Source organism: Chelmon rostratus, chromosome 7, assembly GCF_017976325.1.
Source record: "Chelmon rostratus isolate fCheRos1 chromosome 7, fCheRos1.pri, whole genome shotgun sequence".
NCBI classification, from domain to species: Eukaryota; Metazoa; Chordata; class Actinopteri; order Chaetodontiformes; family Chaetodontidae; genus Chelmon; species Chelmon rostratus.
In genome coordinates, this window is record NC_055664.1 from 25,840,797 (window position 1) to 25,866,186 (window position 25,390).

Below are 25,390 nucleotides of genomic sequence, written 5' to 3' on the forward strand. Positions count from 1 at the left end.
GTTACGTGATCCAGTGCTGTTTCGATGGCATGTGTCGACTGGTGTCGTCCTGCATAAAGATGCTACTTTATATATTAAATGTCCACTTAAACTGGAATTTATTTAAACTGTTTAAAGTCATTTGTAACAAAAATGCAGTGGGAGCAGATGATGCCAGAATGAATGCACTTCCTTGCAGCATCCTCTAATTGAATTAGATGAAAACCAAGTTACTGCAAAAAGCAGAATAACCTGAGTTTTGTTTTTTTGTTTTTTTCTGTTTCAGACTCTGAGAGAGACCAAGAGGACAGCCATGTTTTCAGCCAGACCAGAGATCCAGCCGTAAGTAAACGCAGACCTCCTGCAGCTCGAGCAGACACGGCTCACTGTCGGTGCTCTTCAGTGAGCACTGTAGCGCCGAAGTGGGCAGGTGAAATGTCAAAGACGGAGGATTTGAGGTCTTGAAAATGGAATAATGATGATCAGCATGACAAACTACAACAACAGTCTGCATGAGTATTCACTGAGATGGAGATTCTGTGTTTGATCGCTTTTAAAAGCACCATCTGTCCTCCAGTTAGTAATAACAGGCTGCACTTCAGCTCTGAATGCAGAAGAGACATTTTTTATGTGACTGACTGTAATGAGCATCGGCAGATGTTTTGTTTATCTGCACAGGAATTTATGCTGCTTTAACGTTTAGTGCATTATTACACTTTATGAAGAGAGTTGTACATTATTTTTGATTGCTTGCTTAACCTCATGTCCAAGGTGCTACATCATTCTAGCTTCCGGAATGTGTACGTGTGTGTGCAAATGTGTGTTTGCATTGCGAACAAACCAGGTAGATTATTACAGGAGGTGTGTTTTTATTGATTTTCACCACATGAACAGATATAACCACTGCGCATAAGAGACGACTAAAAATTGTTTGGCATAAACTTCTGCTCTGACTGAGGCTCAGTTGTCAGTGACTGTTTCAGATTTTAATTTTGGTTTTAATTGGTAGTAGCAGCACATTGTCAGCATCCAGAGGAACTCAGAGTACAACAAGCCCGCAGCTTGTATTTCCTTTTTAAGTCCTGGCAGAGAAAGCTGCTGAGCCTCACATGCATGCTGTAACATATACGCAAATCTGGGAGCCAGGAGCTTTCAGTACTGACTTCTTCTGTTGAGTAGCTTTACTGCATCAGCGCGAGGTTGAAAGCAGAGAATGTCAGTGGCGTTTGAAATAAATTGAGAAAATTCACACTGCAGTGCCTCCTTTCTTTAGATTTTCCCAGACGAGTCTCCCAGACGCTGCAGTACAAAGCTGCTGCAGAGGCTCAAATAATCTCGTTAGTTGAGTTACAGGGCAAAACCACGCCGAAAAGCACTGCTGCATGAACATTTCAGAGCGACTTAACTCTGTCTTCTACTGTGTGGGCAGGTAAAAGACAAGAGGCGGTCGCCCCCCTCTAACAGATCCCCCTCTGCCCCACAACGCAACCCTCACCACAGCGGCTCCACAGACGAACAGGAGAGCCCTGAGAGAGTGGTGAGCCTGCAAAACACGCACACACACACACACACACGCACACCTGTCTGCATTTAAACTCTGCTCAGACACACAAACAGAGACACACATGAGGGGAGAAGAAGGAAAGGACCGACGCTGAGGTTGTTATTCTCGCTTGGAAATCAGGCAAGACGGAAAGATTACTGGACTTGCTTAGCAATAATTAGCAAATGCTAGCATGTTAACATGAGCAAGTTGTCAGGGGTGCACAGAACTCAAGTGAGTGTGGTGTTTGGTACCCAACCCGTACATAGCTTCCGGTATGGTTGGATGGTTGGTGAAGAAGATGCACCCCCCAGTCCCTGGTGGAGCCTCAGATTAGCCGCCTCCGTCCACAGGTCAGCTGGCTTTTGGTCAAATGTGTCTGTGGTTGTCTTTGCCAGTTGAATGTGCATCAGGGCTGAGGTGTGAGAATCCCGTCTCACTGGCTGCCCTGCTCAAAGGCAGTGGAAGAGACAATTTGACCACCGTGTTGATGTTGGAGAAACATCTGGATCGGTTGTATTTTTTAATTTGTTTTCACAATTTAGCAAGAGAGCGACTGCACTCTGCTTGACTAGCCTGTTTGCTAGCATTAGCTTACGCTACGTTTGTGTGCTCCTGACTCTTTTTGTGTTAATCAAATAATGGACAATTGAAGCTCTTTGAGCCTGTATAAAACATGTTTTGTCTGCTGGATGTGGATGAGAACGAAATGTCTTCCACCACATTTTGGCTCGTTCATCGCCAGTTTCTGCGTGGGTTCAGCTCAGTTTGTTGTTTTTTGCACATCTCACAAACAAAAAGACACGTTTTGAGACAACTAACATGACTCATTCCTGATTTTTATCACGTCGCAGTTATGTGCACCCCTGCATATTAGCAATGTCACTGTGAGCATGTCAACATGTTGATGTTAGCATTTAGCCAAAACCACCACTGTTCCAGCCCGCAGAATCATCACATGGACCAGGTTTTCAGGTTTTTGTACTTCACTGGAAGTATTACGTGGTTGTATATGCTAAGGAACATTTAGTACAATCTGAGTAAACGTGGAAAAATTATGCAATGCTTTAAAGGAGCAGTTTAACATTTTAGAAATACATTTTTCACTTTGCTGCTAAAACTTAGATACGATCAATTCATGTCTGATATTTGCTTAGCTTTGTTTAGCTTAGTTCATCTATTTAGCTTCTTGGCAACAACAGTAACTCCATGGAGTCTAAGCTGGTGACCAGCATATGACGGAAAAAAAACATTAATTATCGAGTAAAAGTGATCAACTTGATTTAGGGTTGAAGAGTTTGACAGCCTCACAGGTTTATTTTGCATGTACCCGGATGCTCCTGATGTAGGCTGCCACTGTGATTTACTGTATTTGGACGGAGGTGAACCCTCCCGACCTTGACTTCAGGACCCTCAAGGCTCCAGTCACATACAGAAAATGGTGAAATCTTTATGAACTACATTGTTCTTTGGATATATTTAGAAAGGGGAACGCAGCATTATGACTGACCTCGTGACCTCAGCAGCCACCGGGCCCATACAAACTGGATCACAATAGTCCAGGCCCTATCTGCTGAGGTCATTGTCCACCACATAAACAACCTTTCATTTCTCCCGGCTCAGCACAGATGCCAGTCGTGGCCTTTTCACGCTGCAGCAGGTGACCGCCAGCTGGTGGGTGCAAAGTCAACAACAAAACATCTGAATGTGGCAGATCTGAGACCAGCCACAGGTGTCGAGGCCTCAGAGCGGACGTAAACACTCTGACCCACATTCATGGCCTAAAATGTAGCACGTTAGCGTTTTAAGAGTTTTTGTGAAACGAAGTGGCTCTAGTTGCAGGCCAGTGACCCCTGCTGGTTTTAAATAGAAATGTCAGTTCAGTTGTTTTAAACGCCGAAGACCAGAATTACACAAAAAGACTACAGTGAAACATACCTGTAACAACTGTTAATACACACATTTCCTGTTTATATGATACAACATTGTTGATAGCATTGATTACAGGTCACCTGAACATTATAACTTAGTTGGTGCCATCATTAAATATTTTATTAGACTAAATATATTTTATTTGAAAAAATGGTTTTACAAAGACCTCTGAATATTGTTTCACCAGGTTTTTAAATGTTGCATTCAAGTGTTGTTGCAAATGGTCAGATTTTAGTATTCTCCTCTGTGTAATTATGAAATGAACAGTAAACAAGTTATTGCATCAGCACAGGTAGCTTGCATAACAGTGGGGAATACATCATTAAAGGATAATAATAATAATAATAATAATAACAATAACTTTATTGACTGAATATGGCATCTTTCATACACAAAATTCAGCTCAGAAAAAGCAATAAACCCAAATAATAGCTGGTCAAACCATTTAAACAGCGTTTTTTCAGCCATAGGTTGGTTGATCTTGTGTTGCTCTGTCGGTGTCATAACATCCAGCTTCAGACTGCAGATCATTTCACCCTGTGTTCTCTGTTTGGTCTGCAGGTGCAGAAGGAGAAGCTCCATGCAGAGCTGAAGCAGGTGTTGAGTCAGAAGAGAAGTCACCTCAGAGAGTCGACCTGCCAACTGGCCCAACCAGAGATGGACTCAGAGCCCACAGACGAACAGACGGTCAGCAGGAGTCTGATAAACCCTGTTAACACTGTCAGGCTCAATTATTTTCTGCTTTTGTTTGCATCAGTGGCTGATCAGCAACTGGACCATAAATCACTCATGTTAAAGGAGATGGATGACGATGCACAATAAGTCACTCTAATGGTTGACTGCACTCACTCAAGCAAGTGAAACAAGACATAAAACAGTATTAAAGCCCCCTTTTTAATCTATCCAGCAAAGGAAAAAGTGAAATACGAGACATTTTTATGTGATGCTTACCCTTAAAGCTGCATCATGCAGCTTAGCACACTCATGGCTCCACATGGTGTCAGTAGGTAACAATTTATATTTTGCATCCACAGAATCGCTGTTCTCCCATGTTTTCAATACATCACTTATAATTAGACACATAGAGCTGCAGCGATTCTGTTGACTTGAATCAGGTACTCTGAATCTGCTACTGTGAAATGCTGATCGAGTTGTTCAGTCAAGCTAATCTTGGTTTCATCTTTAAGTTTGAGTGTACCGTTGTAAAATGTTTGTGCTGGGCCAAATCTCTTGGAGATATTAAAAGTTGTGTGTCTGTGTTTTAGAGTGGGGAGGAAGCCTCTAAGTCAGTGGAAATCGTGGTGGAAACGGAGGCGGAAGCTGGAGCCAGCGGCTACAGTGTGACTGGTGGAGGACAGCGAGGGATCTTTGTTAAAGACGTCCTCAAAGACTCACCAGCTGCTAAACATCTCAGTCTGAAGGAAGGTACCTGCGGTCACATCTGATTAATTTAGGGAACAAACATACTCATTGCTTTAAAGTGAACGTAATCCAAATAAGAAATAAAATGAAAATGTGTACACCACAAACTCTGAGCCATGGTGAGTGTGTGTCCTGGGTTTGTGAACCAGCACCATTGTTTTGTTCATCAATATGCAACCCGGCATCACAGCAAAGTGTGCAACATATTTGCGTTAGGCACCAGAACTACTTGGTTAGGTTTAGGAGAAGATCAAGGTTTTGCTTAAAATAACTACTTCCTTAAAACAATCAACACTGTCTCCGACCCCAACCTCTGCCCATAGATGGACTGTGTTGCCCTTTCTACTTTATTTATCCTTTGCTACCATCATTATCACCACCTGCTGGTACTGCACCTTCATACCCATGTGCACGTTTGACCTGAGGCGAGGCAAACCGTCTCACTGACACACTATCCTCCTGTGGATCAGCAGGATCACAGCAGCAATTTGATATTGTTGGATTTTCAATGTGAAAATTTTATTATGTAAAGTTATATCCCAAGAATTTGATTTATGAAGGGTGTGAATGCTGGTCTGAGAACAGTACATCAGAGCATCTGCTGACACTGACCTGGCAGACAGCAGCAAATCTGTCTGTTTAAACTGTTTACACCGTGAATGCAATGATTCCTCCAAGGAATGATAATAATGAGAATGATTTATTGTAGTCTTCCCACTGAAAATTATGTGTGATTGTTGTCTCAAATGGTGATGAAATTAGGCAAGAAGTTTAAATTATTTCTGCTAAATTTGTTTCAGATTTCTTGTTTGGTCACATAGATTTAATTTGAAAGTACTGACAGGAAGTATAATACTATCTGACTTGACATTTTGCTTTGATGTACTTTCCCAGTGTGACCTTTGGAGGGAATAAAAATCAAAATTTATGTCAAAGTTGCCACAACAGCCACAATCCCATTAACCCCAAAACCAGAAAACAATTAATTATACAACTTTAAAGTCATGTAGTTTTTGCCAACAGCAATGTGGGTGTTGTTCTTGGTCATAGCCACACTGGTAGCTAATGACACTGTCAGGTTATTTGCCACAAATTCATCATAGTGTTGCAGTTCCTCACTGTGACCACCAGAGGACAGTGAGCATTCACATTTAGATGACTTTCCTTGCTTTTATTTCAACTATAATAATGAGAATAAGTGTATAATTATAGTTTCTCTTTCACAATCACTTCTCTCGCTACTTCACGCCACTCATGTCCCCACTTGAACCCGCCTAGTCTTTGTCATTAGCAACACGGCTGACTGAGCTACCTAGCTGTAGCATTCAAGCAAAAAACGACACAAACTAGATCAACTTCCAATGCTTGGATGATGATTTCCTGTCAACTATGACGATACCTCTTGCAGAGGTCAGACATTATGTCTGAGTACAGGTCCTTCTCATTCTTTCTGTTAAACTTGTTTCAGACTGCTTAAATTTGGTCACCTAGATTTTTTTAAGTAACACTGAGCATTACTGTGTCATGTCTGACTTGATGTGAACCTACCTGTATCTAATTGATGATGATGAAATGTCACACTACCATCTCCTAATTTGCCTCAATGAGTCATGAGACAGTGGACCTTCTATTTGAAAATCTGGTCAGGTTTACCTCATAAGCTCCACCAGGTGCAAAGTCTGGACCAGATCTTGTGTGTTTGCATTTGTCTGCAGCTCATCTCATATTCCTCTGGGTCCATCAGCCTGGCTTTTTTTGTGCACATTTACATTCAAATGCTCAAGGACCTCTTGTGGTTGAGATTTACCTGTCTTAATCTGCATTGCGTGAAATTGTTTGGCAAGGGCTTGGGTGTACACACAAATGTAAATGGACATTCATTTATTTTTTAAAGTACCACTCTCCAGCTTTATTTGGACTTATTTATACTGTTCTCCATGTGAAGGTGACCAGCTGCTGAGTGCCAAGGTCTACTTCGACAATGTGAAATATGAAGACGCTCTGAAGATCCTCCAGTGTGCAGAGCCATACAAGGTCAGCTTCCTGCTGAAGAGGACCATCCCCGGAGCAGAGGTCAGCATGCGGCCTCGAGTCCCCAGTGTGGAGGTCAAAGGTCCCAAAGCCAAGATGGCCAAAATGGTAATCAATAATATTCTGTATTTATATGTGGCATGTAGGCTCTCAACTAAATTCTTAAGTTGACTTCAGATCTGACTTTGGTAAATACCTCATTAAACCATATTATAGCTTTTCTTGCAAATTTTAAATTAAATCATCATTTAAATTCTGGATCTATTGTTTCTAAATAAGATGAACATCTAGTCTAGCCTCAAATTGGATTTATTAGATTCATTTGTAGTTTCCATACACTTTCAGTTATTAAATCATTCAACTTACAAGCCAAACAGAACAATACCATACTCAAATTACCGACCCTCAAATGTTGTCTGCTGACCCTCTTGTCATTCAAGTGGTTTCTGTGTATTACAGAGTGTGAAGGGCACAAAGCCGTTCAAGACCAAGAAGAAGAGAGGTGGTCGCTTTGGTCTGAAGAGGCTGAAAGAGAAGCACAGAGAGGAGCTGGTGATAGAGGGAACGCCCACCAGGCTGGAGATGAGTGACGTGGATGTGGAGTTTTCTCTCCCCAAGTTCAAACAGAGGAGGAGCGTGAAGGTTGAAGCAGGAGGAGCAGGAGGAGCAGCAGCCATGGGGAAGGCAAAGAGGAGGATCAGGTCGGCCTGGTCTGTGTTCTTTCTTGTTGAAATGGCCACCATTATCTGCTGCACTGAATGGATAGCATGTGAGATTTGCTGAAGAACATTATCAGAACCAGAATCGGCTTTACTGGCCAACTATGTGTGCACATACAAGGAACTTTACGGGGGATTCAACATCAAAACAATGTACTTACCTGGATAACAGACATACAAAAGACTTAACAATAACTTAAGTAGTGCAAAAATAATAAATAAACAATAATCTGATGGTCGTTCTGAAGAACAGTGTAGTACAATACTATTACTGAGGCAATTACATCAGTGAATATTTATCTTTTTTTCATCTCTCCTTTCTCTACCAGGTTTCCCCACATGAAAACAAAGACGTATGCAGAGACAGGAGAAAAAGTGGAACTAGGACAACTTGAGGGACAGGTGAATATCTCTTCATCTGAGATACCTGGAGCTAAAGTGAAAACCAAAGTAAAAGGACACAAGTTTGGAATCACCTTTCCTAAGAGCAAACACACAAAGTCAGGCTCAGCTTTGGAAACTGTGGAGCTCAAGCCCCCGGGTGTGAACATCCACCCACCATCAGTGGAGTTCAGTTTGTCTGGTGATAAAGACAAGGATGTGGAAAAGGGAGGGGTTAAGATGAGCACACCTGATGTGGAGTTTGCGCTCCCTTCAGGAAAAGCAGAAGCATCTTTACCTGCTGTGAAGGGAAAGGCAGAAATCAAAGCCCCTAAAATTGACATCAAGGGAGGAGTTGATGCAGAGGCAGCTGTGGGAAAAGTTGATGTAGACACAGGAAAAGGAGATGCAAAGCTAAGAATGCCGAAGTTGAAACTGCCTAAAGTTAGACTCTCGCGCCATTCGGATGAGATTGATGGTGACGTTAAGGTCAAACCCAAAGGGATAAAAGGACCTCACACTGACATAATACCTCCAAAAGTAGGAATGAAAGGAGGTGGTGAGATTGGTCTTACCGGAGCAGATATCACCAAACCAAAGATCGGAGGTGATATTGAATTGCCTTCTGTTGATATTTCTTTGCCAAAAATGAGGGAAAAATCTGACATCAGCGTTTCACTCCCAGAGTTTGAAGGAGCTGGTAAGACAGCAATCAGAATGCCTGCCATTGACATCTCTGTGCCTGATGTTGATTTGGAATTGGACGCCAAATCTAGAATTCCCGATGAGGTGGAGGGCACTTTTAAAGGGCCCAAAATTTCCATGCCAAAGGTTGATATCTCATTACCAAAGATGGAATCATCCAATGTGGATATTGAAGGTCCAGAAGGTGGAGGGAAATTCAGCCTACCCTCTGTTGATATCTCTCTCCCAAAGGTGAAACCAGAGGGTGGAGATGTGGACATGGACTATTATGTTGGTGGGGAGGGGAAGTTCAAAATGCCTGATTTTGACATACCTTTCCCAAAAATTAAGTCACCAGAAGGAGAGGTAACTATGGAGGGAGAAGAGTTGGAAGGAGGCTTCAAGCTACCCAAAGTAGGCTTAACCCTTCCCAAAGGCAAAGCAGAAACAACAGATATTGAAGGAGGAGGAAAATTTCAGCTACCATCATTTGACATCTCCCTCCCCAAAATGAAGACAGGTGAGGTGGAAGTTGACATCGAAGGTCCTGAGGTGAAAGGTGGTAAATTTGAACTTCCCACACTTGACATTTCTCTGCCCAAAGGAAAAATGAAAGGAGACGCTAAAGTAGTAGGGCATGCTGGGAAAGGAGGAGATTTCAAAATGCCCTCTGTTGACATTCCTCTCCCAAAAACCAAGCTACCTGAAGGAAACGCTAAGTTAGAATGCCCTGAACTTCCAAGTGTCGGCTTTTCACTTCCCAAGGCAAACATAGAGGGCAACATGGAGCTCGAGGGCAGTGGTGGTAGCAGAGCCAAGTTCAAGATGCCAACTTTTGACGTCTCACTCCCCAAGATGAAAACCAAGGAGGGAGTGGTTGATATTGAAGGACCTGAAATCGAAGGAGGAGCAAAGTTCAACATGCCATCACTTGACATTTCACTTCCTGCTATGAAATCACCAGAGGTGGAAGCAAAGATCGAAGGTCAACAAGATATTGAAGGACCTACAGGAAAAGGAGGCAAGTTTAAGATGCCTACATTTGATGTATCACTACCAAAGATGAAGATTCCTGAGGGAAATATTGGCCTTGAAGGACCCTCTGTTGACATCTCTCTTCCAAAGGGGAAAGTAGAGGGTGACATACAAACTAAAGGTAAAGGAGGACATTTTCATATGCCCTCAATTGATGTTTCTCTACCTAAAACAAAATCAAATAGAGGTGACTTCAACATTGTGGGACCAGAAATCAAAGGTGCAGAAATTAAAATGCCAACTATTGACATCTCAACACCTCAAGGAACATTGGAAGGTGACAGCACTGTCAAACATGAAGGACGAGGAGGTAAATTCAACATGCCATCTGTGGACATCGCCCAACCGGTAGTAAAATTCCCTGAAGGAGATGTGAATTTTCAAGGGCCAAAAGTTAAAGGTGGGAAGTTTGAAATGCCAAGAATCGACCTCTCGCTTCCGAAGGTAAAAAGACAGGGAGACATTGATATTGACATCGACTCTGGAGGAGATGGGAAAATTGAAATACCATCCTATGATACTGGACTTCCTAAAGGAAAAGTCGAAGGTGACATAAATGTTAAAGGTGGGGGGACGGGTAAATTCAAAATGCCAAATATTAACATTTCACTTCCAAAGATTAACCTTCCTGAGGGTGATGCCAAAGTGGACGGACCAGAGATTAAAGGAAAAATGGAAATGCCAACTGTTGATATTTCACTTCCAAAAGGAAAAATGAAGGGGGATGCTGGCTTTGAAGGGGTTGATATTGAAGGACCTGAACTTAAAGGTGGCATTTCACCTCCTCAAGGAAAAGTTGAGGGTGACCTAAATGTTGAAGGCCTCGACATAAAAGGAGGCAAATTTAAAATGCCCAAATTTGATGTCTCATTGCCGAAAGTGAGTCTCCCAGAGGGCGATGTCAAAATAAAAGGGCCTGAGATCAAGGGCAAGAAGATTGAAATGCCAGACATTGATATTTCTCTCCCCAAAGGAAAAGCAGGAGGAGAGATTGAAATTGAAGGTCAAGTTGGCAAAGGAGGCAAGTTCCATATGCCCTCGCTCGATATCTCTCTTCCTAAAATGAAAGCAAAGGGACCAGAGATAACTACTGAGGGTCTTGACGTGAAAGGTGGAAAGCTGAACATGCCATCACTTGATGTTTCTCTGCCCAAAATGAAATCTCCAGAGGTGGATGTCAGCTTTGAGGGTCCTGATGTTAAAGGAGGAAAGGTCAACATCCCAACTGTTGACATTTCACTTCCCAAAGGAAAAGTTGAGGGTGACCTAAATGTTGAAGGCCCTGAAATGAAAGGAGGCAAATTCAAAATGCCAAAGTTTGATGTTTCTTTACCAAAAGTGAGTCTCCCAAAGGTTGATGCCAATGTGGAAGGACCAGAGATTAAAGGAAAAATGGAAATGCCAACTGTTGATATTTCACTTCCAAAAGGAAAAATAGAGGGAGATGCTGACATTGGGGGGCATGTGGGCAAAGGAGGCAAGTTTCACATGCCCTCATTTGATATCTCTCTTCCTAAAATGAAAGCAAAGGGAGTTGATGTTGATATTGAAGGACCTGAACTCAAAGGTGATATTTCACTTCCACAAGGAAAAGTTGAGGGTGACCTAAATGTTGAAGGCCCTGACATAAAAGGAGGCAAATTCAAAATGCCCAAATTCGACGTTTCACTTCCAAAGATGAAACTGCCAGAGGGCAATGTGGAAATGCCAACAGTTGATATTTCACTTCCAAAAGGAAAAGTTGAGGGTGACCTAAATGTTGAAGGCCCTGACATAAAAGGAGGCAAATTTAAAATGCCCAAATTTGATGTCTCATTGCCGAAAGTGAGTCTCCCAGAGGGTGATGTCAAAATAAAAGGGCCAGACATCAAGGGAGGGAAGATTGAAATGCCAGACATTGATATTTCTCTCCCCAAAGGAAAAGCAGGAGGAGAGATTGAATTTGAAGGTCATGTTGGCAAAGGAGGCAAGTTCCATATGCCCTCGCTCGATATCTCTCTTCCTAAAATGAAAGCAAAGGGACCAGAGATAAATACTGAGGGTCTTGACGTGAACGGTGGAAAGCTGAACTTGCCATCACTTGATGTTTCTCTTCCCAAAATGAAATCTCCAGAGGTGGATGTCAGCTTTGAGGGTCCTGATGTTAAAGGAGGAAAGGTCAACATCCCAACCGTTGACATTTCACTTCCCAAAGGAAAAGCTGAGGGTGACCTAAATGTTGAAGGCCCTGAAGTGAAAGGAGGCAAATTCAAAATGCCAAAGTTTGATGTTTCTTTACCAAAAGTGAGTCTCCCAAAGGTTGATGCCAATGTGGAAGGACCAGAGATTAAAGGAAAAATGGAAATGCCAACTGTTGATATTTCACTTCCAAAAGGAAAGGCTGATGCCAATATTGACATTGATGGACACAGTGGTAAAGGAGGCAAGTTTCACATGCCCTCGTTTGATATCTCTCTTCCTAAAATCAAAGCAAAGGGAGTTGATGTTGACATTGAGGGACCTGAAGTCAAAGGTGACATGCCACTCCCTAAAATTAAAGCTCCAGAGGTGGATATCAGCCTTCAAGGCCCTGATGTTGAAGGAGGAAAGTTTAATTTGCCATCTGTTGACATTTCACTGCCCAAAGGAAAGGCTGATGCTGACCTCAGCATTGAGGGTCCTGAGGTAAAAGGAGGCAAATTCAAAATGCCCAAATTTGACATTTCCCTTCCAAAGATGAACCTGCCAGAGGGCAATGTGGAAATGCCAACAGTTGATATTTCACTTCCAAAAGGAAAGATAGAGGGAGATGCTGAAATTGGAGCACATGTGGGCAAAGGAGGCAAGTTTCACATGCCCTCACTGGATATCTCTCTTCCTAAAATGAAAGCAAAGGGAGTTGATGTTGATATTGAAGGACCTGAACTTAAAGGTGACATTTCACTTCCTCAAGGAAGAGTTGAGGGTGACCTAAATGTTGAAGGCCCTGACATAAAAGGAGGCAAATTTAAAATGCCCAAATTTGATGTCTCATTGCCAAAAGTGAGTCTCCCCGAGGGCGATGTCAAAATAAAAGGGCCTGAGATCAAGGGCAAGAAGATTGAAATGCCAGACATTGATATTTCTCTCCCCAAAGGAAAAGCAGGAGGAGAGATTGAAATTGAAGGTCACGTTGGCAAAGGAGGCAAGTTCCATATGCCCTCGCTCGATATCTCTCTTCCTAAAATGAAAGCAAAGGGACCAGAGATAACTACTGAGGGTCTTGACGTGAAAGGTGGAAAGCTGAACATGCCATCACTTGATGTTTCTCTGCCCAAAATGAAATCTCCAGAGGTGGATGTCAGCTTTGAGGGTCCTGATGTTAAAGGAGGAAAGGTCAACATCCCAACTGTTGACATTTCACTTCCCAAAGGAAAAGTTGAGGGTGACCTAAATGTTGAAGGCCCTGAAGTGAAAGGAGGCAAATTCAAAATGCCAAAGTTTGATGTTTCTTTACCAAAAGTGAGTCTCCCAAAGGTTGATGCCAATGTGGAAGGACCAGAGATTAAAGGAAAATTTGGAATGCCAACAGTTGATATTTCACTTCCAAAAGGAAAGGCTGATGCCAATATTGACATTGATGGACACAGTGGTAAAGGAGGCAAGTTTCACATGCCCTTGTTTGATATCTCTCTTCCTAAAATCAAAGCAAAGGGAGTTGATGTTGACATTGAGGGACCTGAAGTCAAAGGTGACATGTCACTCCCTAAAATTAAAGCTCCAGAGGTGGATATCAGCCTTCAAGGCCCTGATGTTGGAGGAAGAAAGTTCAACTTGCCATCTGTTGACATTTCACTGCCTAAAGGAAAGGCTGATGCTGACCTCAGCGTTGAGGGACCTGAGGTAAAAGGAGGCAAATTCAAAATGCCCAAATTTGATGTTTCACTTCCAAAGATGAACCTGCCAGAGGGCAATGTGGAAATGCCAACAGTTGATATTTCACTTCCCAAAGGAAAAGTTGAGGGTGACCTAAATGTTGAAGGCCCTGAAGTGAAAGGAGGCAAATTCAAAATGCCAAAGTTTGATGTTTCTTTGCCAAAAGTGAGTCTCCCAAAGGTTGATGCCAATGTGGAAGGACCAGAGATTAAAGGAAAATTTGGAATGCCAACAGTTGATATTTCACTTCCAAAAGGAAAGGCTGATGCCAATATTGACACTGATGGACACAGTGGTAAAGGAGGCAAGTTTCACATGCCCTCATTTGATATCTCTCTTCCTAAAATCAAAGCAAAGGGAGTTGATGTTGACATTGAGGGACCTGAAGTCAAAGGTGACATGTCACTCCCTAAAATTAAAGCTCCAGAGGTGGATATCAGCCTTCAAGGCCCTGATGTTGAAGGAGGAAAGTTCAACTTGCCATCTGTTGACATTTCACTGCCCAAAGGAAAGGCTGATGCTGACCTCAGCATTGAGGGTCCTGAGGTAAAAGGAGGCAAATTCAAAATGCCCAAATTTGATGTTTCACTTCCAAAGATGAACCTGCCAGAGGGCAATGTGGAAATGCCAACAGTTGATATTTCACTTCCAAAAGGAAAGATAGAGGGAGATGCTGAAATTGGAGCACATGTGGGCAAAGGAGGCAAGTTTCACATGCCCTCACTGGATATCTCTCTTCCTAAAATGAAAGCAAAGGGAGTTGATGTTGATATTGAAGGACCTGAACTTAAAGGTGACATTTCACTTCCACAAGGAAAAGTTGAGGGTGACCTAAATGTTGAAGGCCCTGACATAAAAGGAGGCAAATTTAAAATGCCCAAATTTGATGTCTCATTGCCAAAAGTGAGTCTCCCCGAGGGCGATGTCAAAATAAAAGGGCCTGAGATCAAGGGCAAGAAGATTGAAATGCCAGACATTGATATTTCTCTCCCCAAAGGAAAAGCAGGAGGAGAGATTGAAATTGAAGGTCACGTTGGCAAAGGAGGCAAGTTCCATATGCCCTCGCTCGATATCTCTCTTCCTAAAATGAAAGCAAAGGGACCAGAGATAACTACTGAGGGTCTTGACGTGAAAGGTGGAAAGCTGAACATGCCATCACTTGATGTTTCTCTGCCCAAAGTGAAATCTCCAGAGGTGGATGTCAGCTTTGAGGGTCCTGATGTTAAAGGAGGAAAGGTCAACATCCCAACTGTTGACATTTCACTTCCCAAAGGAAAAGTTGAGGGTGACCTAAATGTTGAAGGCCCTGAAGTGAAAGGAGGCAAATTCAAAATGCCAAAGTTTGATGTTTCTTTACCAAAAGTGAGTCTCCCAAAGGTTGATGCCAATGTGGAAGGACCAGAGATTAAAGGAAAATTTGGAATGCCAACAGTTGATATTTCACTTCCAAAAGGAAAGGCTGATGCCAATATTGACATTGATGGACACAGTGGTAAAGGAGGCAAGTTTCACATGCCCTCGTTTGATATCTCTCTTCCTAAAATCAAAGCAAAGGGAGTTGATGTTGACATTGAGGGACCTGAAGTCAAAGGTGACATGTCACTCCCTAAAATTAAAGCTCCAGAGGTGGATATCAGCCTTCAAGGCCCTGATGTTGCAGGAGGAAAGTTCAACTTGCCATCTGTTGACATTTCACTGCCCAAAGGAAAGGCTGATGCTGACCTCAGCATTGAGGGTCCTGAGGTAAAAGGAGGCAAATTCAAAATGCCCAAATTTGACATTTCACTTCCAAAGATGAACTTGCCAGAGGGCAATGTGGAAATGCCAACAGTTGATGTTTCACTTCCCAAAGGAAAAATAGAGGGAGATGCTGAAATTGGAGCACATGTGGGCAAAGGAGGCAAGTTTCACATGCCCTCACTGGATATCTCTCTTCCTAAAATGAAAGCAAAGGGAGTTGATGTTGATATTGAAGGACCTGAACTTAAAGGTGGCATTTCACTTCCTCAAGGAAGAGTTGAGGGTGACCTAAATGTTGAAGGCCCCGACATAAAAGGAGGCAAATTTAAAATGCCCAAATTTGATGTCTCATTGCCAAAAGTGAGTCTCCCCGAGGGCGATGTCAAAATAAAAGGGCCTGAGATCAAGGGCAAGAAGATTGAAATGCCAGACATTGATATTTCTCTCCCCAAAGGAAAAGCAGGAGGAGAGATTGAAATTGAAGGTCACGTTGGCAAAGGAGGCAAGTTCCATATGCCCTCGCTCGATATCTCTCTTCCTAAAATGAAAGCAAAGGGACCAGAGATAACTACTGAGGGTCTTGACGTGAAAGGTGGAAAGCTGAACATGCCATCACTTGATGTTTCTCTGCCCAAAATGAAATCTCCAGAGGTGGATGTCAGCTTTGAGGGTCCTGATGTTAAAGGAGGAAAGGTCAACATCCCAACTGTTGACATTTCACTTCCCAAAGGAAAAGTTGAGGGTGACCTAAATGTTGAAGGCCCTGAAGTGAAAGGAGGCAAATTCAAAATGCCAAAGTTTGATGTTTCTTTGCCAAAAGTGAGTCTCCCAAAGGTTGATGCCAATGTGGAAGGACCAGAGATTAAAGGAAAATTTGGAATGCCAACAGTTGATATTTCACTTCCAAAAGGAAAGGCTGATGCCAATATTGACATTGATGGACACAGTGGTAAAGGAGGCAAGTTTCACATGCCCTCGTTTGATATCTCTCTTCCTAAAATCAAAGCAAAGGGAGTTGATGTTGACATTGAGGGACCTGAAGTCAAAGGTGACATGTCACTCCCTAAAATTAAAGCTCCAGAGATGGATATCAGCCTTGAAGGCCCTGATGTTGAAGGAGGAAAGTTCAACTTGCCATCTGTTGACATTTCACTGCCCAAAGGAAAGGCTGATGCTGACCTCAGCATTGAGGGTCCTGAGGTAAAAGGAGGCAAATTCAAAATGCCCAAATTTGACATTTCACTTCCAAAGATGAACTTGCCAGAGGGCAATGTGGAAATGCCAACAGTTGATGTTTCACTTCCCAAAGGAAAAATAGAGGGAGATGCTGAATTTGGAGCACATGTGGGCAAGGGAGGCAAGTTTCACATGCCCTCGCTGGATATCTCTCTTCCTAAAATGAAAGCAAAGGGAGTTAATGTTGATATTGAAGGACCTGAACTTAAAGGTGGCAGTTCACTTCCTCAAGGAAAAGTTGAGGGTGACCTAAATGTTGAAGGCCCTGACATAAAAGGAGGCAAATTTAAAATGCCCAAATTTGATGTCTCATTACCGAAAGTGAATCTCCCAGAGGGCGATGTCAAAATAAAAGGCCCAGACATCAAGGGAGGGAAGATTGAAATGCCAGACATTGATATTTCACTCCCCAAAGGAAAAGCAGGAGGAGAGATTGAAATTGAAGGTCATGTTGGCAAAGGAGGCAAGTTCCATATGCCCTCGCTCGATATCTCTCTTCCTAAAATGAAAGCAAAGGGACCAGAGATAACTACTGAGGGTCTTGACGTGAACGGTGGAAAGCTGAACTTGCCATCATTTGATGTTTCTCTGCCCAAAATGAAATCTCCAGAGGTGGATGTCAGCTTTGAGGGTCCTGATGTCAAAGGAGGAAAGGTCAACATCCCAACTGTTGACATTTCACTTCCCAAAGGAAAAGTTGAGGGCGACCTAAATGTTGAAGGCCCTGAAGTGAAAGGTGGCAAATTCAAAATGCCAAAGTTTGATGTTTCTTTACCAAAAGTGAGTCTCCCAAAGGTTGATGCCAATGTGGAAGGACCAGAGATTAAAGGAAAATTTGGAATGCCAACATTTGATATTTCACTTCCAAAAGGAAAGGCTGATGCCAATATTGACATTGATGGACACAGTGGTAAAGGAGGCAAGTTTCACATGCCCTCATTTGATATCTCTCTTCCTAAAATCAAAGCAAAGGGAGTTGATGTTGACATTGAGGGACCTGAAGTCAAAGGTGACATGTCACTCCCTAAAATTAAAGCTCCAGAGGTGGATGTCAGCCTTGAAGGCCCTGATGTTGAAGGAGGAAAGTTTAAATTGCCGACTGTTGACATCTCAGTTCCCGTGGGAAAAGTGCAGGGAGATATAAATATTGAAGGACCATCTGGGAAGGAAGCATTTCACATGCCAAAAGTTGACTCAACTGGTAAAAAAGGTGGTGGGCTCCACATGCCAACTTTTGACATTAATGTCCCCAAATTTGATCTTGACCTCAGCCTCCCCTCTGGTATGAAAGACAAAAGCCTGAAAGTGGACACCATTGGTCCTGACACATCAGGAGATTTGGGCATGTCTGGTCTCAAGGGAGATATTAATCCAGCCAAGTTGAAAGTCAAGGGTGCAGACATCGAGACAGGTAGTGTAGAAGGTCCAGGGGCATCCATCAAGCTTCCCACTGTCAAACTACCAACTGTTGACATCTCAGCTCCAAAAGTTGATCTAGATTTTGCTCTCACCAAACCTAAAGGTGAAGATGTGGAGGTAGAGCTCCTGAAAGCAGAGGGGGGCAGGCCTTCATCAGGGGGCAGCTTTGATCTACCTGATGTCTCCCTCAAAGTCCCCAGTTTCTCTCTTCCGAGGTTTGGTGGAAGGTCCAAGAGTGGCGATTTGCAGATATCAGGAAAAGGGGTGTCTCCCAAAGGAGACATTTCCCTCAGCCCACCTCATGTGGAAGGAGAAGTTAGGGCACCATCAGTAGAGTTTGATGGAGATGGAAAGGTCAAGGTGAAAAAACCCAAAATCAAAATGCCCTCATTTGGTATATCCAAAAAGAATGCAGATGTATCTGTGTCTTGTCCTGATGTGGATGTTAAAGTGAAAAAGGGGAAAATTGACATTTCTAAACCGGAAGTAAATGTTGAGAGCCCAGGTGATAAATCAAAATACAAAGTGAAATTCCCCAAGTTTAAAATATCATCACCGAAAGGTCAACTCCCAGGGGGAGATGCTAAGCTGGAAGCAGATGTGGAAGGGAAAGGTAGTGACATCACTGTCAAACTACCAAAGTTCTCCATGCCAGGATTTGGCTCTAAAGAAAAAGATTTAGGTAAGCCAAGTGGTTCCCTTGATGCTAAGGCCAAGGTCAAGATGCCTTCTGTCGAGCTGTCACTACCAGCAGCTAAAACAACAGAGACTGAGGTTCTGCTCCCGAAAGCAGAGGTTGATGTCTCAGAGGCTGATATCAGAGGTTATGAGGGAAACCTCAAAATTCCCAAAATGCCAACAATTGATGTTTCCATCCCCAAAATAGACCTGGATGTGTCCCTGCCAAAAGTAAAGCATGGTGCAAAGGTTGATGGAGAAGGAGACAAATTCAAGATGCCAGACATCGAGATGCCTGACATTGACTTGTCCCTTCCTGAAGGAAAAACAGACATTGGAGTTGGTGCAGAGGGAGGGAAGTTCAAAATGCCTGACGTGGATATATCCCTGCCAAAAGGAAAGTCACCAAAGACTGAAGGACCACAAGTGGAACTCAAAGGAGGTGAAGGAAAATTCAAAATGCCTCACATAACAATGCCATCAATAAATGTGTCCCTTCCCAAAGGCAAATCAGGGGATCTTGATGTACCAGACATTGAAACAGATGGTGATGGCGAAGGAGGTGGCAAATTTAAGATGCCTCATTTCAAAGTGCCCAATGTTGATATAACCTTACCAAAAGCAAAACCTGGAAAAAATGATACTCCAGACATTGATGTAGAAGTACAGGGCGGCAAATTCACCATGCCTGGTATCAAAATGCCCACCATTGAGGGAAAAGGAAAGATAGAAGGTCCAGAAGTTCAAACAGAGGGAGGTACTGGAGGAAAGTTTAAATTGCCACACATGAAAATGCCCAACATTGACATCTCTCTCCCTAAAGCAAAAGTTGAGGGTACTGTAATAGAGACACCTGAAATAGAAATGGGGGGACAAGGACATGGAGAGTTCAAAATGCCACACATGAAAATGCCAGATGTTGATATTTCTCTTCCCAAAGGAAAACTTGATGTTCCAGATGTTGAACTACAAGGAGATGGAGGAGGGAAATTCAAAACACCTCACATGAAAATGCCTTCAGTTAACATTTCATTGCCCAAAGGAAAGATTGAGGGGCCAGGGGCTGAGCTCAAAGGGGAAGGTGGACAATTCAAGATGCCACATCTCAGCATGCCCTCTGTTGATATTTCACCACCCAAAGGAAAGATCGAGGGTCCAGAATTTGAAACAGAGGGAAGTATCGGAGGAAAGTTCAAAATGCCACACATGAAAATGCCCAACATTGACATCTCACTCCCTAAAGCAAAAGTTGAAGCCACTGAAATAGAAGTGGAGCAACAAGGACATGGAAAATTCAAAATGCCAAACATGAAAGTACCAGATGTTGATATCTCTCTGCCCAAAGGAAAAGTCGAAGGTCCAGAACTTGAAATGGAGGTAGATGGAGGGGTGAAATTTAAAAAACCTGACATGAAAATGCCTTCAGTTGACATTTCACTGCCAAAAGGAAAAGTTGAAGGTCCAGATGCTGAAGTAGAAGGAGGTAGTGGAGGAAAGTTCAAGATGCCTCATTGGAAAATGCCAGATGTTGATATCTCTCTGCCCAAAGGAAAGATTGAAGGTCCAGATGTTGAAATAAAGGGAGATGGAGGAGGAAAATTCAAAATGCCTTACATGAAAATGCCAGATGTTGACATCTTTCCGCCCAAAGGAAAATCTGGCAAAATTGAAGGAGCAGAGCTGAAGATTGAGGGAGAAGGAGGCAAATCTAAAATTCCACACATGACAGTGCCCTCAGTAGACATTTCATTACCTAAAGCACAGACTGAAGGTCCTAAAGCTGAAATTAAGTGTGAGGGAGGAAAGTTCAAGATGCCAAATGTTGACATATATCTCCCGAAAGGAAAACCTTCAATCAAAGGTCCAGAGATAGAGATTAAGGGAGATGGGGGACAGGTCAAGGTTCCTAATGTGGACATAGCTATCCCTGAAGGAAAAGCCAATATTGACACTCCAGAAGTGAATGTGGAAGCAGAGGGGGCAACCATCAAGCTGCCACACATCAAGATGCCAAAAGTTGATATTTCACTTCCTAAAGGTAAAAGTAAAGATATTGAAGCACCTGCTGTAGAGATGGAAGTCAAGGGGGGAAGGTCCAAAGGTCCAGATGTTAAGCTTCCAAAGGGGGGTGTACCAGTACTAAGCGATAAATCAGGCAAAGTGGAGATGAGTTTACCAACCATTGAGGCAGGAGGAAAGATTAAAGGCCCACTAGTCACATCACCAGGTCTGGGCATCGATGTGACACATGATACACCTAAGCAAGATACAGACACTTACGGTGAAGCTGATTTGCATGTTGAGGGACAGCACCAAGGTCTGAAACTCAAGATGCCAACAATAGATATCAAAGGTCCAAAAGGAGACCTGGAATTTGATATAGGAATTCATAGAGGAGAGGGCAAGAAGGACAAGAAAAAATTTGAATTACCTGACTTGGATCTTAACACAGCAGGAACCAGCAGCAAGGGGAAGGGGCCTAAAGTCAAAGGAACCAAATTTAAGATTGAAATGCCAAAAAAGAAAACTGGCAGAAATGTAACTGGCAAAGAGGAGTTAGATGACCAAGTCCAACACAGATGCAAAGTTAAAGAAGGATTTCTGTGTGAAGTTGAAGTTGAAACACACAACGGACATAAAGAGGACAGAGACCGTATTAAAATCGCAGTGCCAGAGATTACATTACCAAGTGTACAAGGCTCAGCCAATGTAGGAACAGATGGGGAGGGTGGTCTCTCATCTTCCAGAGCAGAAGTGAAAGTCCCCAGGATTCCAGACATAGAGTTTGATATTGGTGAATCACAGGATGAAGATTACAAAACAGAGAAAGGCAAGAAAATCAAAATCCCTAAGTTTGGCGTCCCATTACCCTCCATCTCCTTTCCCGAGGGAAGAATGAACATCTCTGGACCAGAAATTCAATATGAGGGCCCTAAAATGCCCAAAGTGAAGAAAGCTGTTTTTGTCTTGGTGAATCCTCCTGCATCAGATGAGTCCGCTGTATGCACAAGCCTGCAAGAGGAGACAACAGCGGAGGCTGAAACAGAGGACACCAAGGTGAAGATGCCCAAAATCAAAATGAAGCCAAGCTTTGGGAAGTCCAAAGATAAATCAGGTGCAATAAGCACAGAGTGGGAGGCAGAGGATAAGTCAAAGGGAGGGAAGACTAAAACGCCCCAGGTGTCATTTTCTCCTGGCAAATCAGGGTTAGTGGATGTCAAAGGTTCAAGTCTCAATGGTGAACAAGATGCAAGTCTTCACAAGGGCTCCAAGGATGATAAAGGGGCATTCAGTGGTAAAATCAAACTTCCAAAGGTGGAGTTCACCTCTCCATATGTTAAGATGGCTACAGAGGAGGAGGACACAGAAATGAGTGTGAAACAGGCAAAGGATTCATCATCAGGAGGAGCAGGGGGAGATTCAAAAGGGCTTACAGTAAAGTCGAGCAGGAGCGCCTCTGCAGGTTTTAATGTGGAGCCCTCTGAGGATGTGGTTTCATCTCAAGCCAGAACAGATATGCTGGACAGGGACAGCTCAGAGTCCCCTGCTGGTTTTACCATGGAGTTCAGCTCAACAAAGGTCCAGGCGTGGAGCGAGGTTGACAGCAAAAGTAGGGAGTCTGAAGAAAGAGAGTCTTCCCCCTGGTTCAAGGTCCCTAAGTTCACCCTGAAGCCACACTCCACAGGTAAGGATACAGTGACCCTCAAACGGAGACAAAAATTAGTATCCTAGTCAAACATGTTTTATCAAGAATTTGTTGAAGTAATGGCAAGTTCTCCGACTTTTATGGAAGAGCAATAATAAACCACTGAGATACTCAGTTAAACGAGACAGTGAATGATTGCACAAATCTTCTAAAATGAACAATAATGTTAAATTTTGTGTGTGTTTTATACTGTATACCTGCATTCTATCATTATTTCACCATATTAACATAGAATTTGGTAGAATATGCACAACATTATAGAGAATATGTCCTTGCTGTTACCGTTGATGAGTTTTATTTTCTATAAATTGTTGATATATGATCTCCTATTGTCTCTTTGCTCCTATTGGGTCTTTGCTAAATAAGACTAAGATTCTCTTCCCTCTTAACATCTTCACCTGTCCTCTTCTCTTCTTCCTCTTCTTCTTGCCTCTGCTTGTTTCCTCTCCTCCTCCCCCAGGCTTTCTCCAGATAACCCCAGAGGGCTCTCCTCAGGCCCAGCGGAAGGGGGAGGTGGGAGGCGACGTAGACGTCTCGGGGTCTTTCTGCCTCCACTCCTCGGGGCTCGACTTAACCACCCAGGAAATGTCTGAAGAGCATCGAGTCTCCTCCGCCAAGGAGGGAACTGTCACCACGGTGACCAAGACCACCAGAATCACCCGGCAACTGGTTACCACTGAAACGCGAACGGGTGAATCTTCGACAACCGTGACAACAACTCACCAGGTGTCGGACTTCAACTACTGAGGATGCTGTAACGACATCTTACGTGTCTTTTATTTCTTTATGTTTTTCTTTGGTGAGGTTGCAGTGTTCTAGTAAGCTAAGCCTGCAACGTGGCAAACCTTGATTCAGTCAAAGTCTTTATTTTATATTTTATTAGATGAGGTATGAATGTGATGAAACGCAATGACACTTCATCAGCAGCATTATTGTCATTATTACAGCAAACAGAGTAATATATGCTTCCTTTTTCATTTTAAATGTGACTATTTTTTGTTATTTTTGAGTTTTGTTAGTTTAGTCCTACTTATATATCACATTTTGTTTGGTTTAAAAGGTTTCACTCTGAATGTAAACATGTCGGACTGCTTAATTATTTATTGTTGTTTGTGTGGTCGAAATGGGCTGGAATGAATCATTTATTCACATCATGGATTTGACCATGATTTTAAGATGGACAAAATAATTCATTTTGAACCTCTACAGTACAGGCCAGAGTAATATTTATGTAAATACAACAATATAATTGCTTTTTTGTAGCAGTATCCCTTCAATACGAAATGTAATTATTTTCATATTCACCAGAGTCAAGAGTAAAAATAATATTTTTTTGACCTGAAAGAAAAGTGTGAGCTTGTTGAGATTATAGGCTATTCTCATTTTCAGCCATAGTTTTATATTTGAAGCATTTAGCTGGTGCTGTTACCCAGAGATAGTCACAGTGAGCGAGCAGGACACTCTGGACTATTTTTCTGCTGTGGGGATCAAACCTGTGAGCTCCGGTTTCCAGGTTGCTCTCAAACATTTAGGCCACCCTGCTGCTAATATATTTTATATTCATGTTTTTACTGTACACTGCCAGACACTGTTGTGTATTAGGTGGACGAGGCTTTAGCTTCAGGATACACCTCCTGACTGATGCAGATTGTTTGTTTTTTTTTTAACTCAGCTGTGAATTGTGTTGAGTTTTTGAAAACAGCGAGCTGGGAGGAAATTTGGGTGTTTCGGGTGCTGCTGAGCACTTTAACAAAAGCGATGTGACTCTAAGGCTGCTGCAATGACACACTGGCGAAGGAGTGGCGAGCCTTGACCTTGTACAAAAGCCATCACTTAACAAAATATGTCCTCTAAAGAGAGAAGAGATCAAGAAGAAGAGGACCAAGGCACGTTTTCCTCTTGAGAAAAATGTCTTTAATAATCTGAAATTCTTCTGTTTATTATATTGTAATTCATAAGATATCACAGAATAACTTTGGATGTGAAAATTATTAATATCAGGTTATTAAAACAATTTTTATCAAGTGCCTTTACCCCTTATTGTTCAAGAAGCGTGTCCTCCATTTAAAGTACAAATTGCTTTGAAATGGAGGGCGAAAAGCCTTCTGCTGTCTTTGGAGATTTCCACATTGAGACATTGAAGTTTCATTCCCAAATGCAGTAACTTCCATTTGAGAAAAACAGCTAACGTTTCTGGCATTAAATGAAAACTGCCGGTTTTATATGCGACTCGTTGCCGTTTACGTACAAGATAACACTTTCAGAGGATACAACCATGTGATGAGCTATTTTTCAAGTGGACGAAAAGCATTTCAGAATGAACACTTTTTACTGTACTTAGTTTGCTCTCTTGGTTGGTAGATGGAATGAAATTGTGTGATAAAATGCATGAAGACATCCTGACGAACCCACTCCCACATTTTTCATTAACAACTTTTAACACGAAGCCTGTTTTGCAGGTGAGAATTTTTTAAAAAAAGCTGTGACCAGAGTAGTGACATGTCAAGGTAACACGCACTGATTAGTATCTGTGTCTCTAGTGACTTCCACTCTTCTGGTTTAATCAAGTCCCCGAATCTCTTTTCGATTTGAGCGGTTTCAGTGCCAAGTGTTTTTGTCAAGGCTGCATTGGAGAGGATGTTGGTTAAAATGTGACATCAATAAAATGATATTCCCATAAGAAATGTTCAAACGAGAGTTTCCTGATGTCTTCACCTTCACAACAGCTGAAATTGATCTAAAAGTTGTGGGTTTTCAGTGTAGGTCCACCTGTGGATGGACACAGGTGTGCAGGAGAAGAATGAGCCTCTACTGCAATCGGAGACATTTATTCATAACGTTTCGGTGCATTTTGAGCTTCACATTAAACATTTGATTTCTGAGGAGAGAGGTGCCATGACGGGATTATACATGAAACTTGTTTGATTCAATGAGTGATGTTGGTCTGTAGAGTGACCTGATTGGTCCATGTGCATCAACCTATTTCAGACG

At 42.6% G+C, this 25,390-nt stretch overlaps 1 protein-coding gene across 1 annotated transcript; it reads left to right on the top strand.

Annotated features, from left to right (window-relative positions):
- Positions 1–266: 266 nt before the first annotated feature.
- On the top strand, positions 267–25,114 carry prx (periaxin). The gene is made up of 9 exons (XM_041940155.1): positions 267–321; positions 1,409–1,516; positions 4,016–4,141; positions 4,720–4,879; positions 6,822–7,015; positions 7,367–7,608; positions 7,956–11,293; positions 11,441–22,378; positions 22,860–25,114. The coding sequence occupies exons 3-9, from the start codon at positions 4,112–4,114 to the stop codon at positions 23,144–23,146; spliced, it is 15,189 nt and encodes a 5,062-aa protein (XP_041796089.1). The 5' UTR covers positions 267–321; positions 1,409–1,516; positions 4,016–4,111; the 3' UTR covers positions 23,147–25,114.
- Positions 25,115–25,390: the final 276 nt, after the last annotated feature.

Bases quoted from the DNA above. Each gene is read 5' to 3' on its own strand.
- prx (XM_041940155.1), top strand. From the start codon at position 4,112: ATGGACTCAGAGCCCACAGACGAACAGACG. The intron at 4,142-4,719 runs GTCAGCAGGAGT...TCTGTGTTTTAG, and splicing joins AGCCCACAGACGAACAGACG to AGTGGGGAGGAAGCCTCTAA. The intron at 7,016-7,366 runs GTAATCAATAAT...TGTGTATTACAG, and splicing joins AAGCCAAGATGGCCAAAATG to AGTGTGAAGGGCACAAAGCC.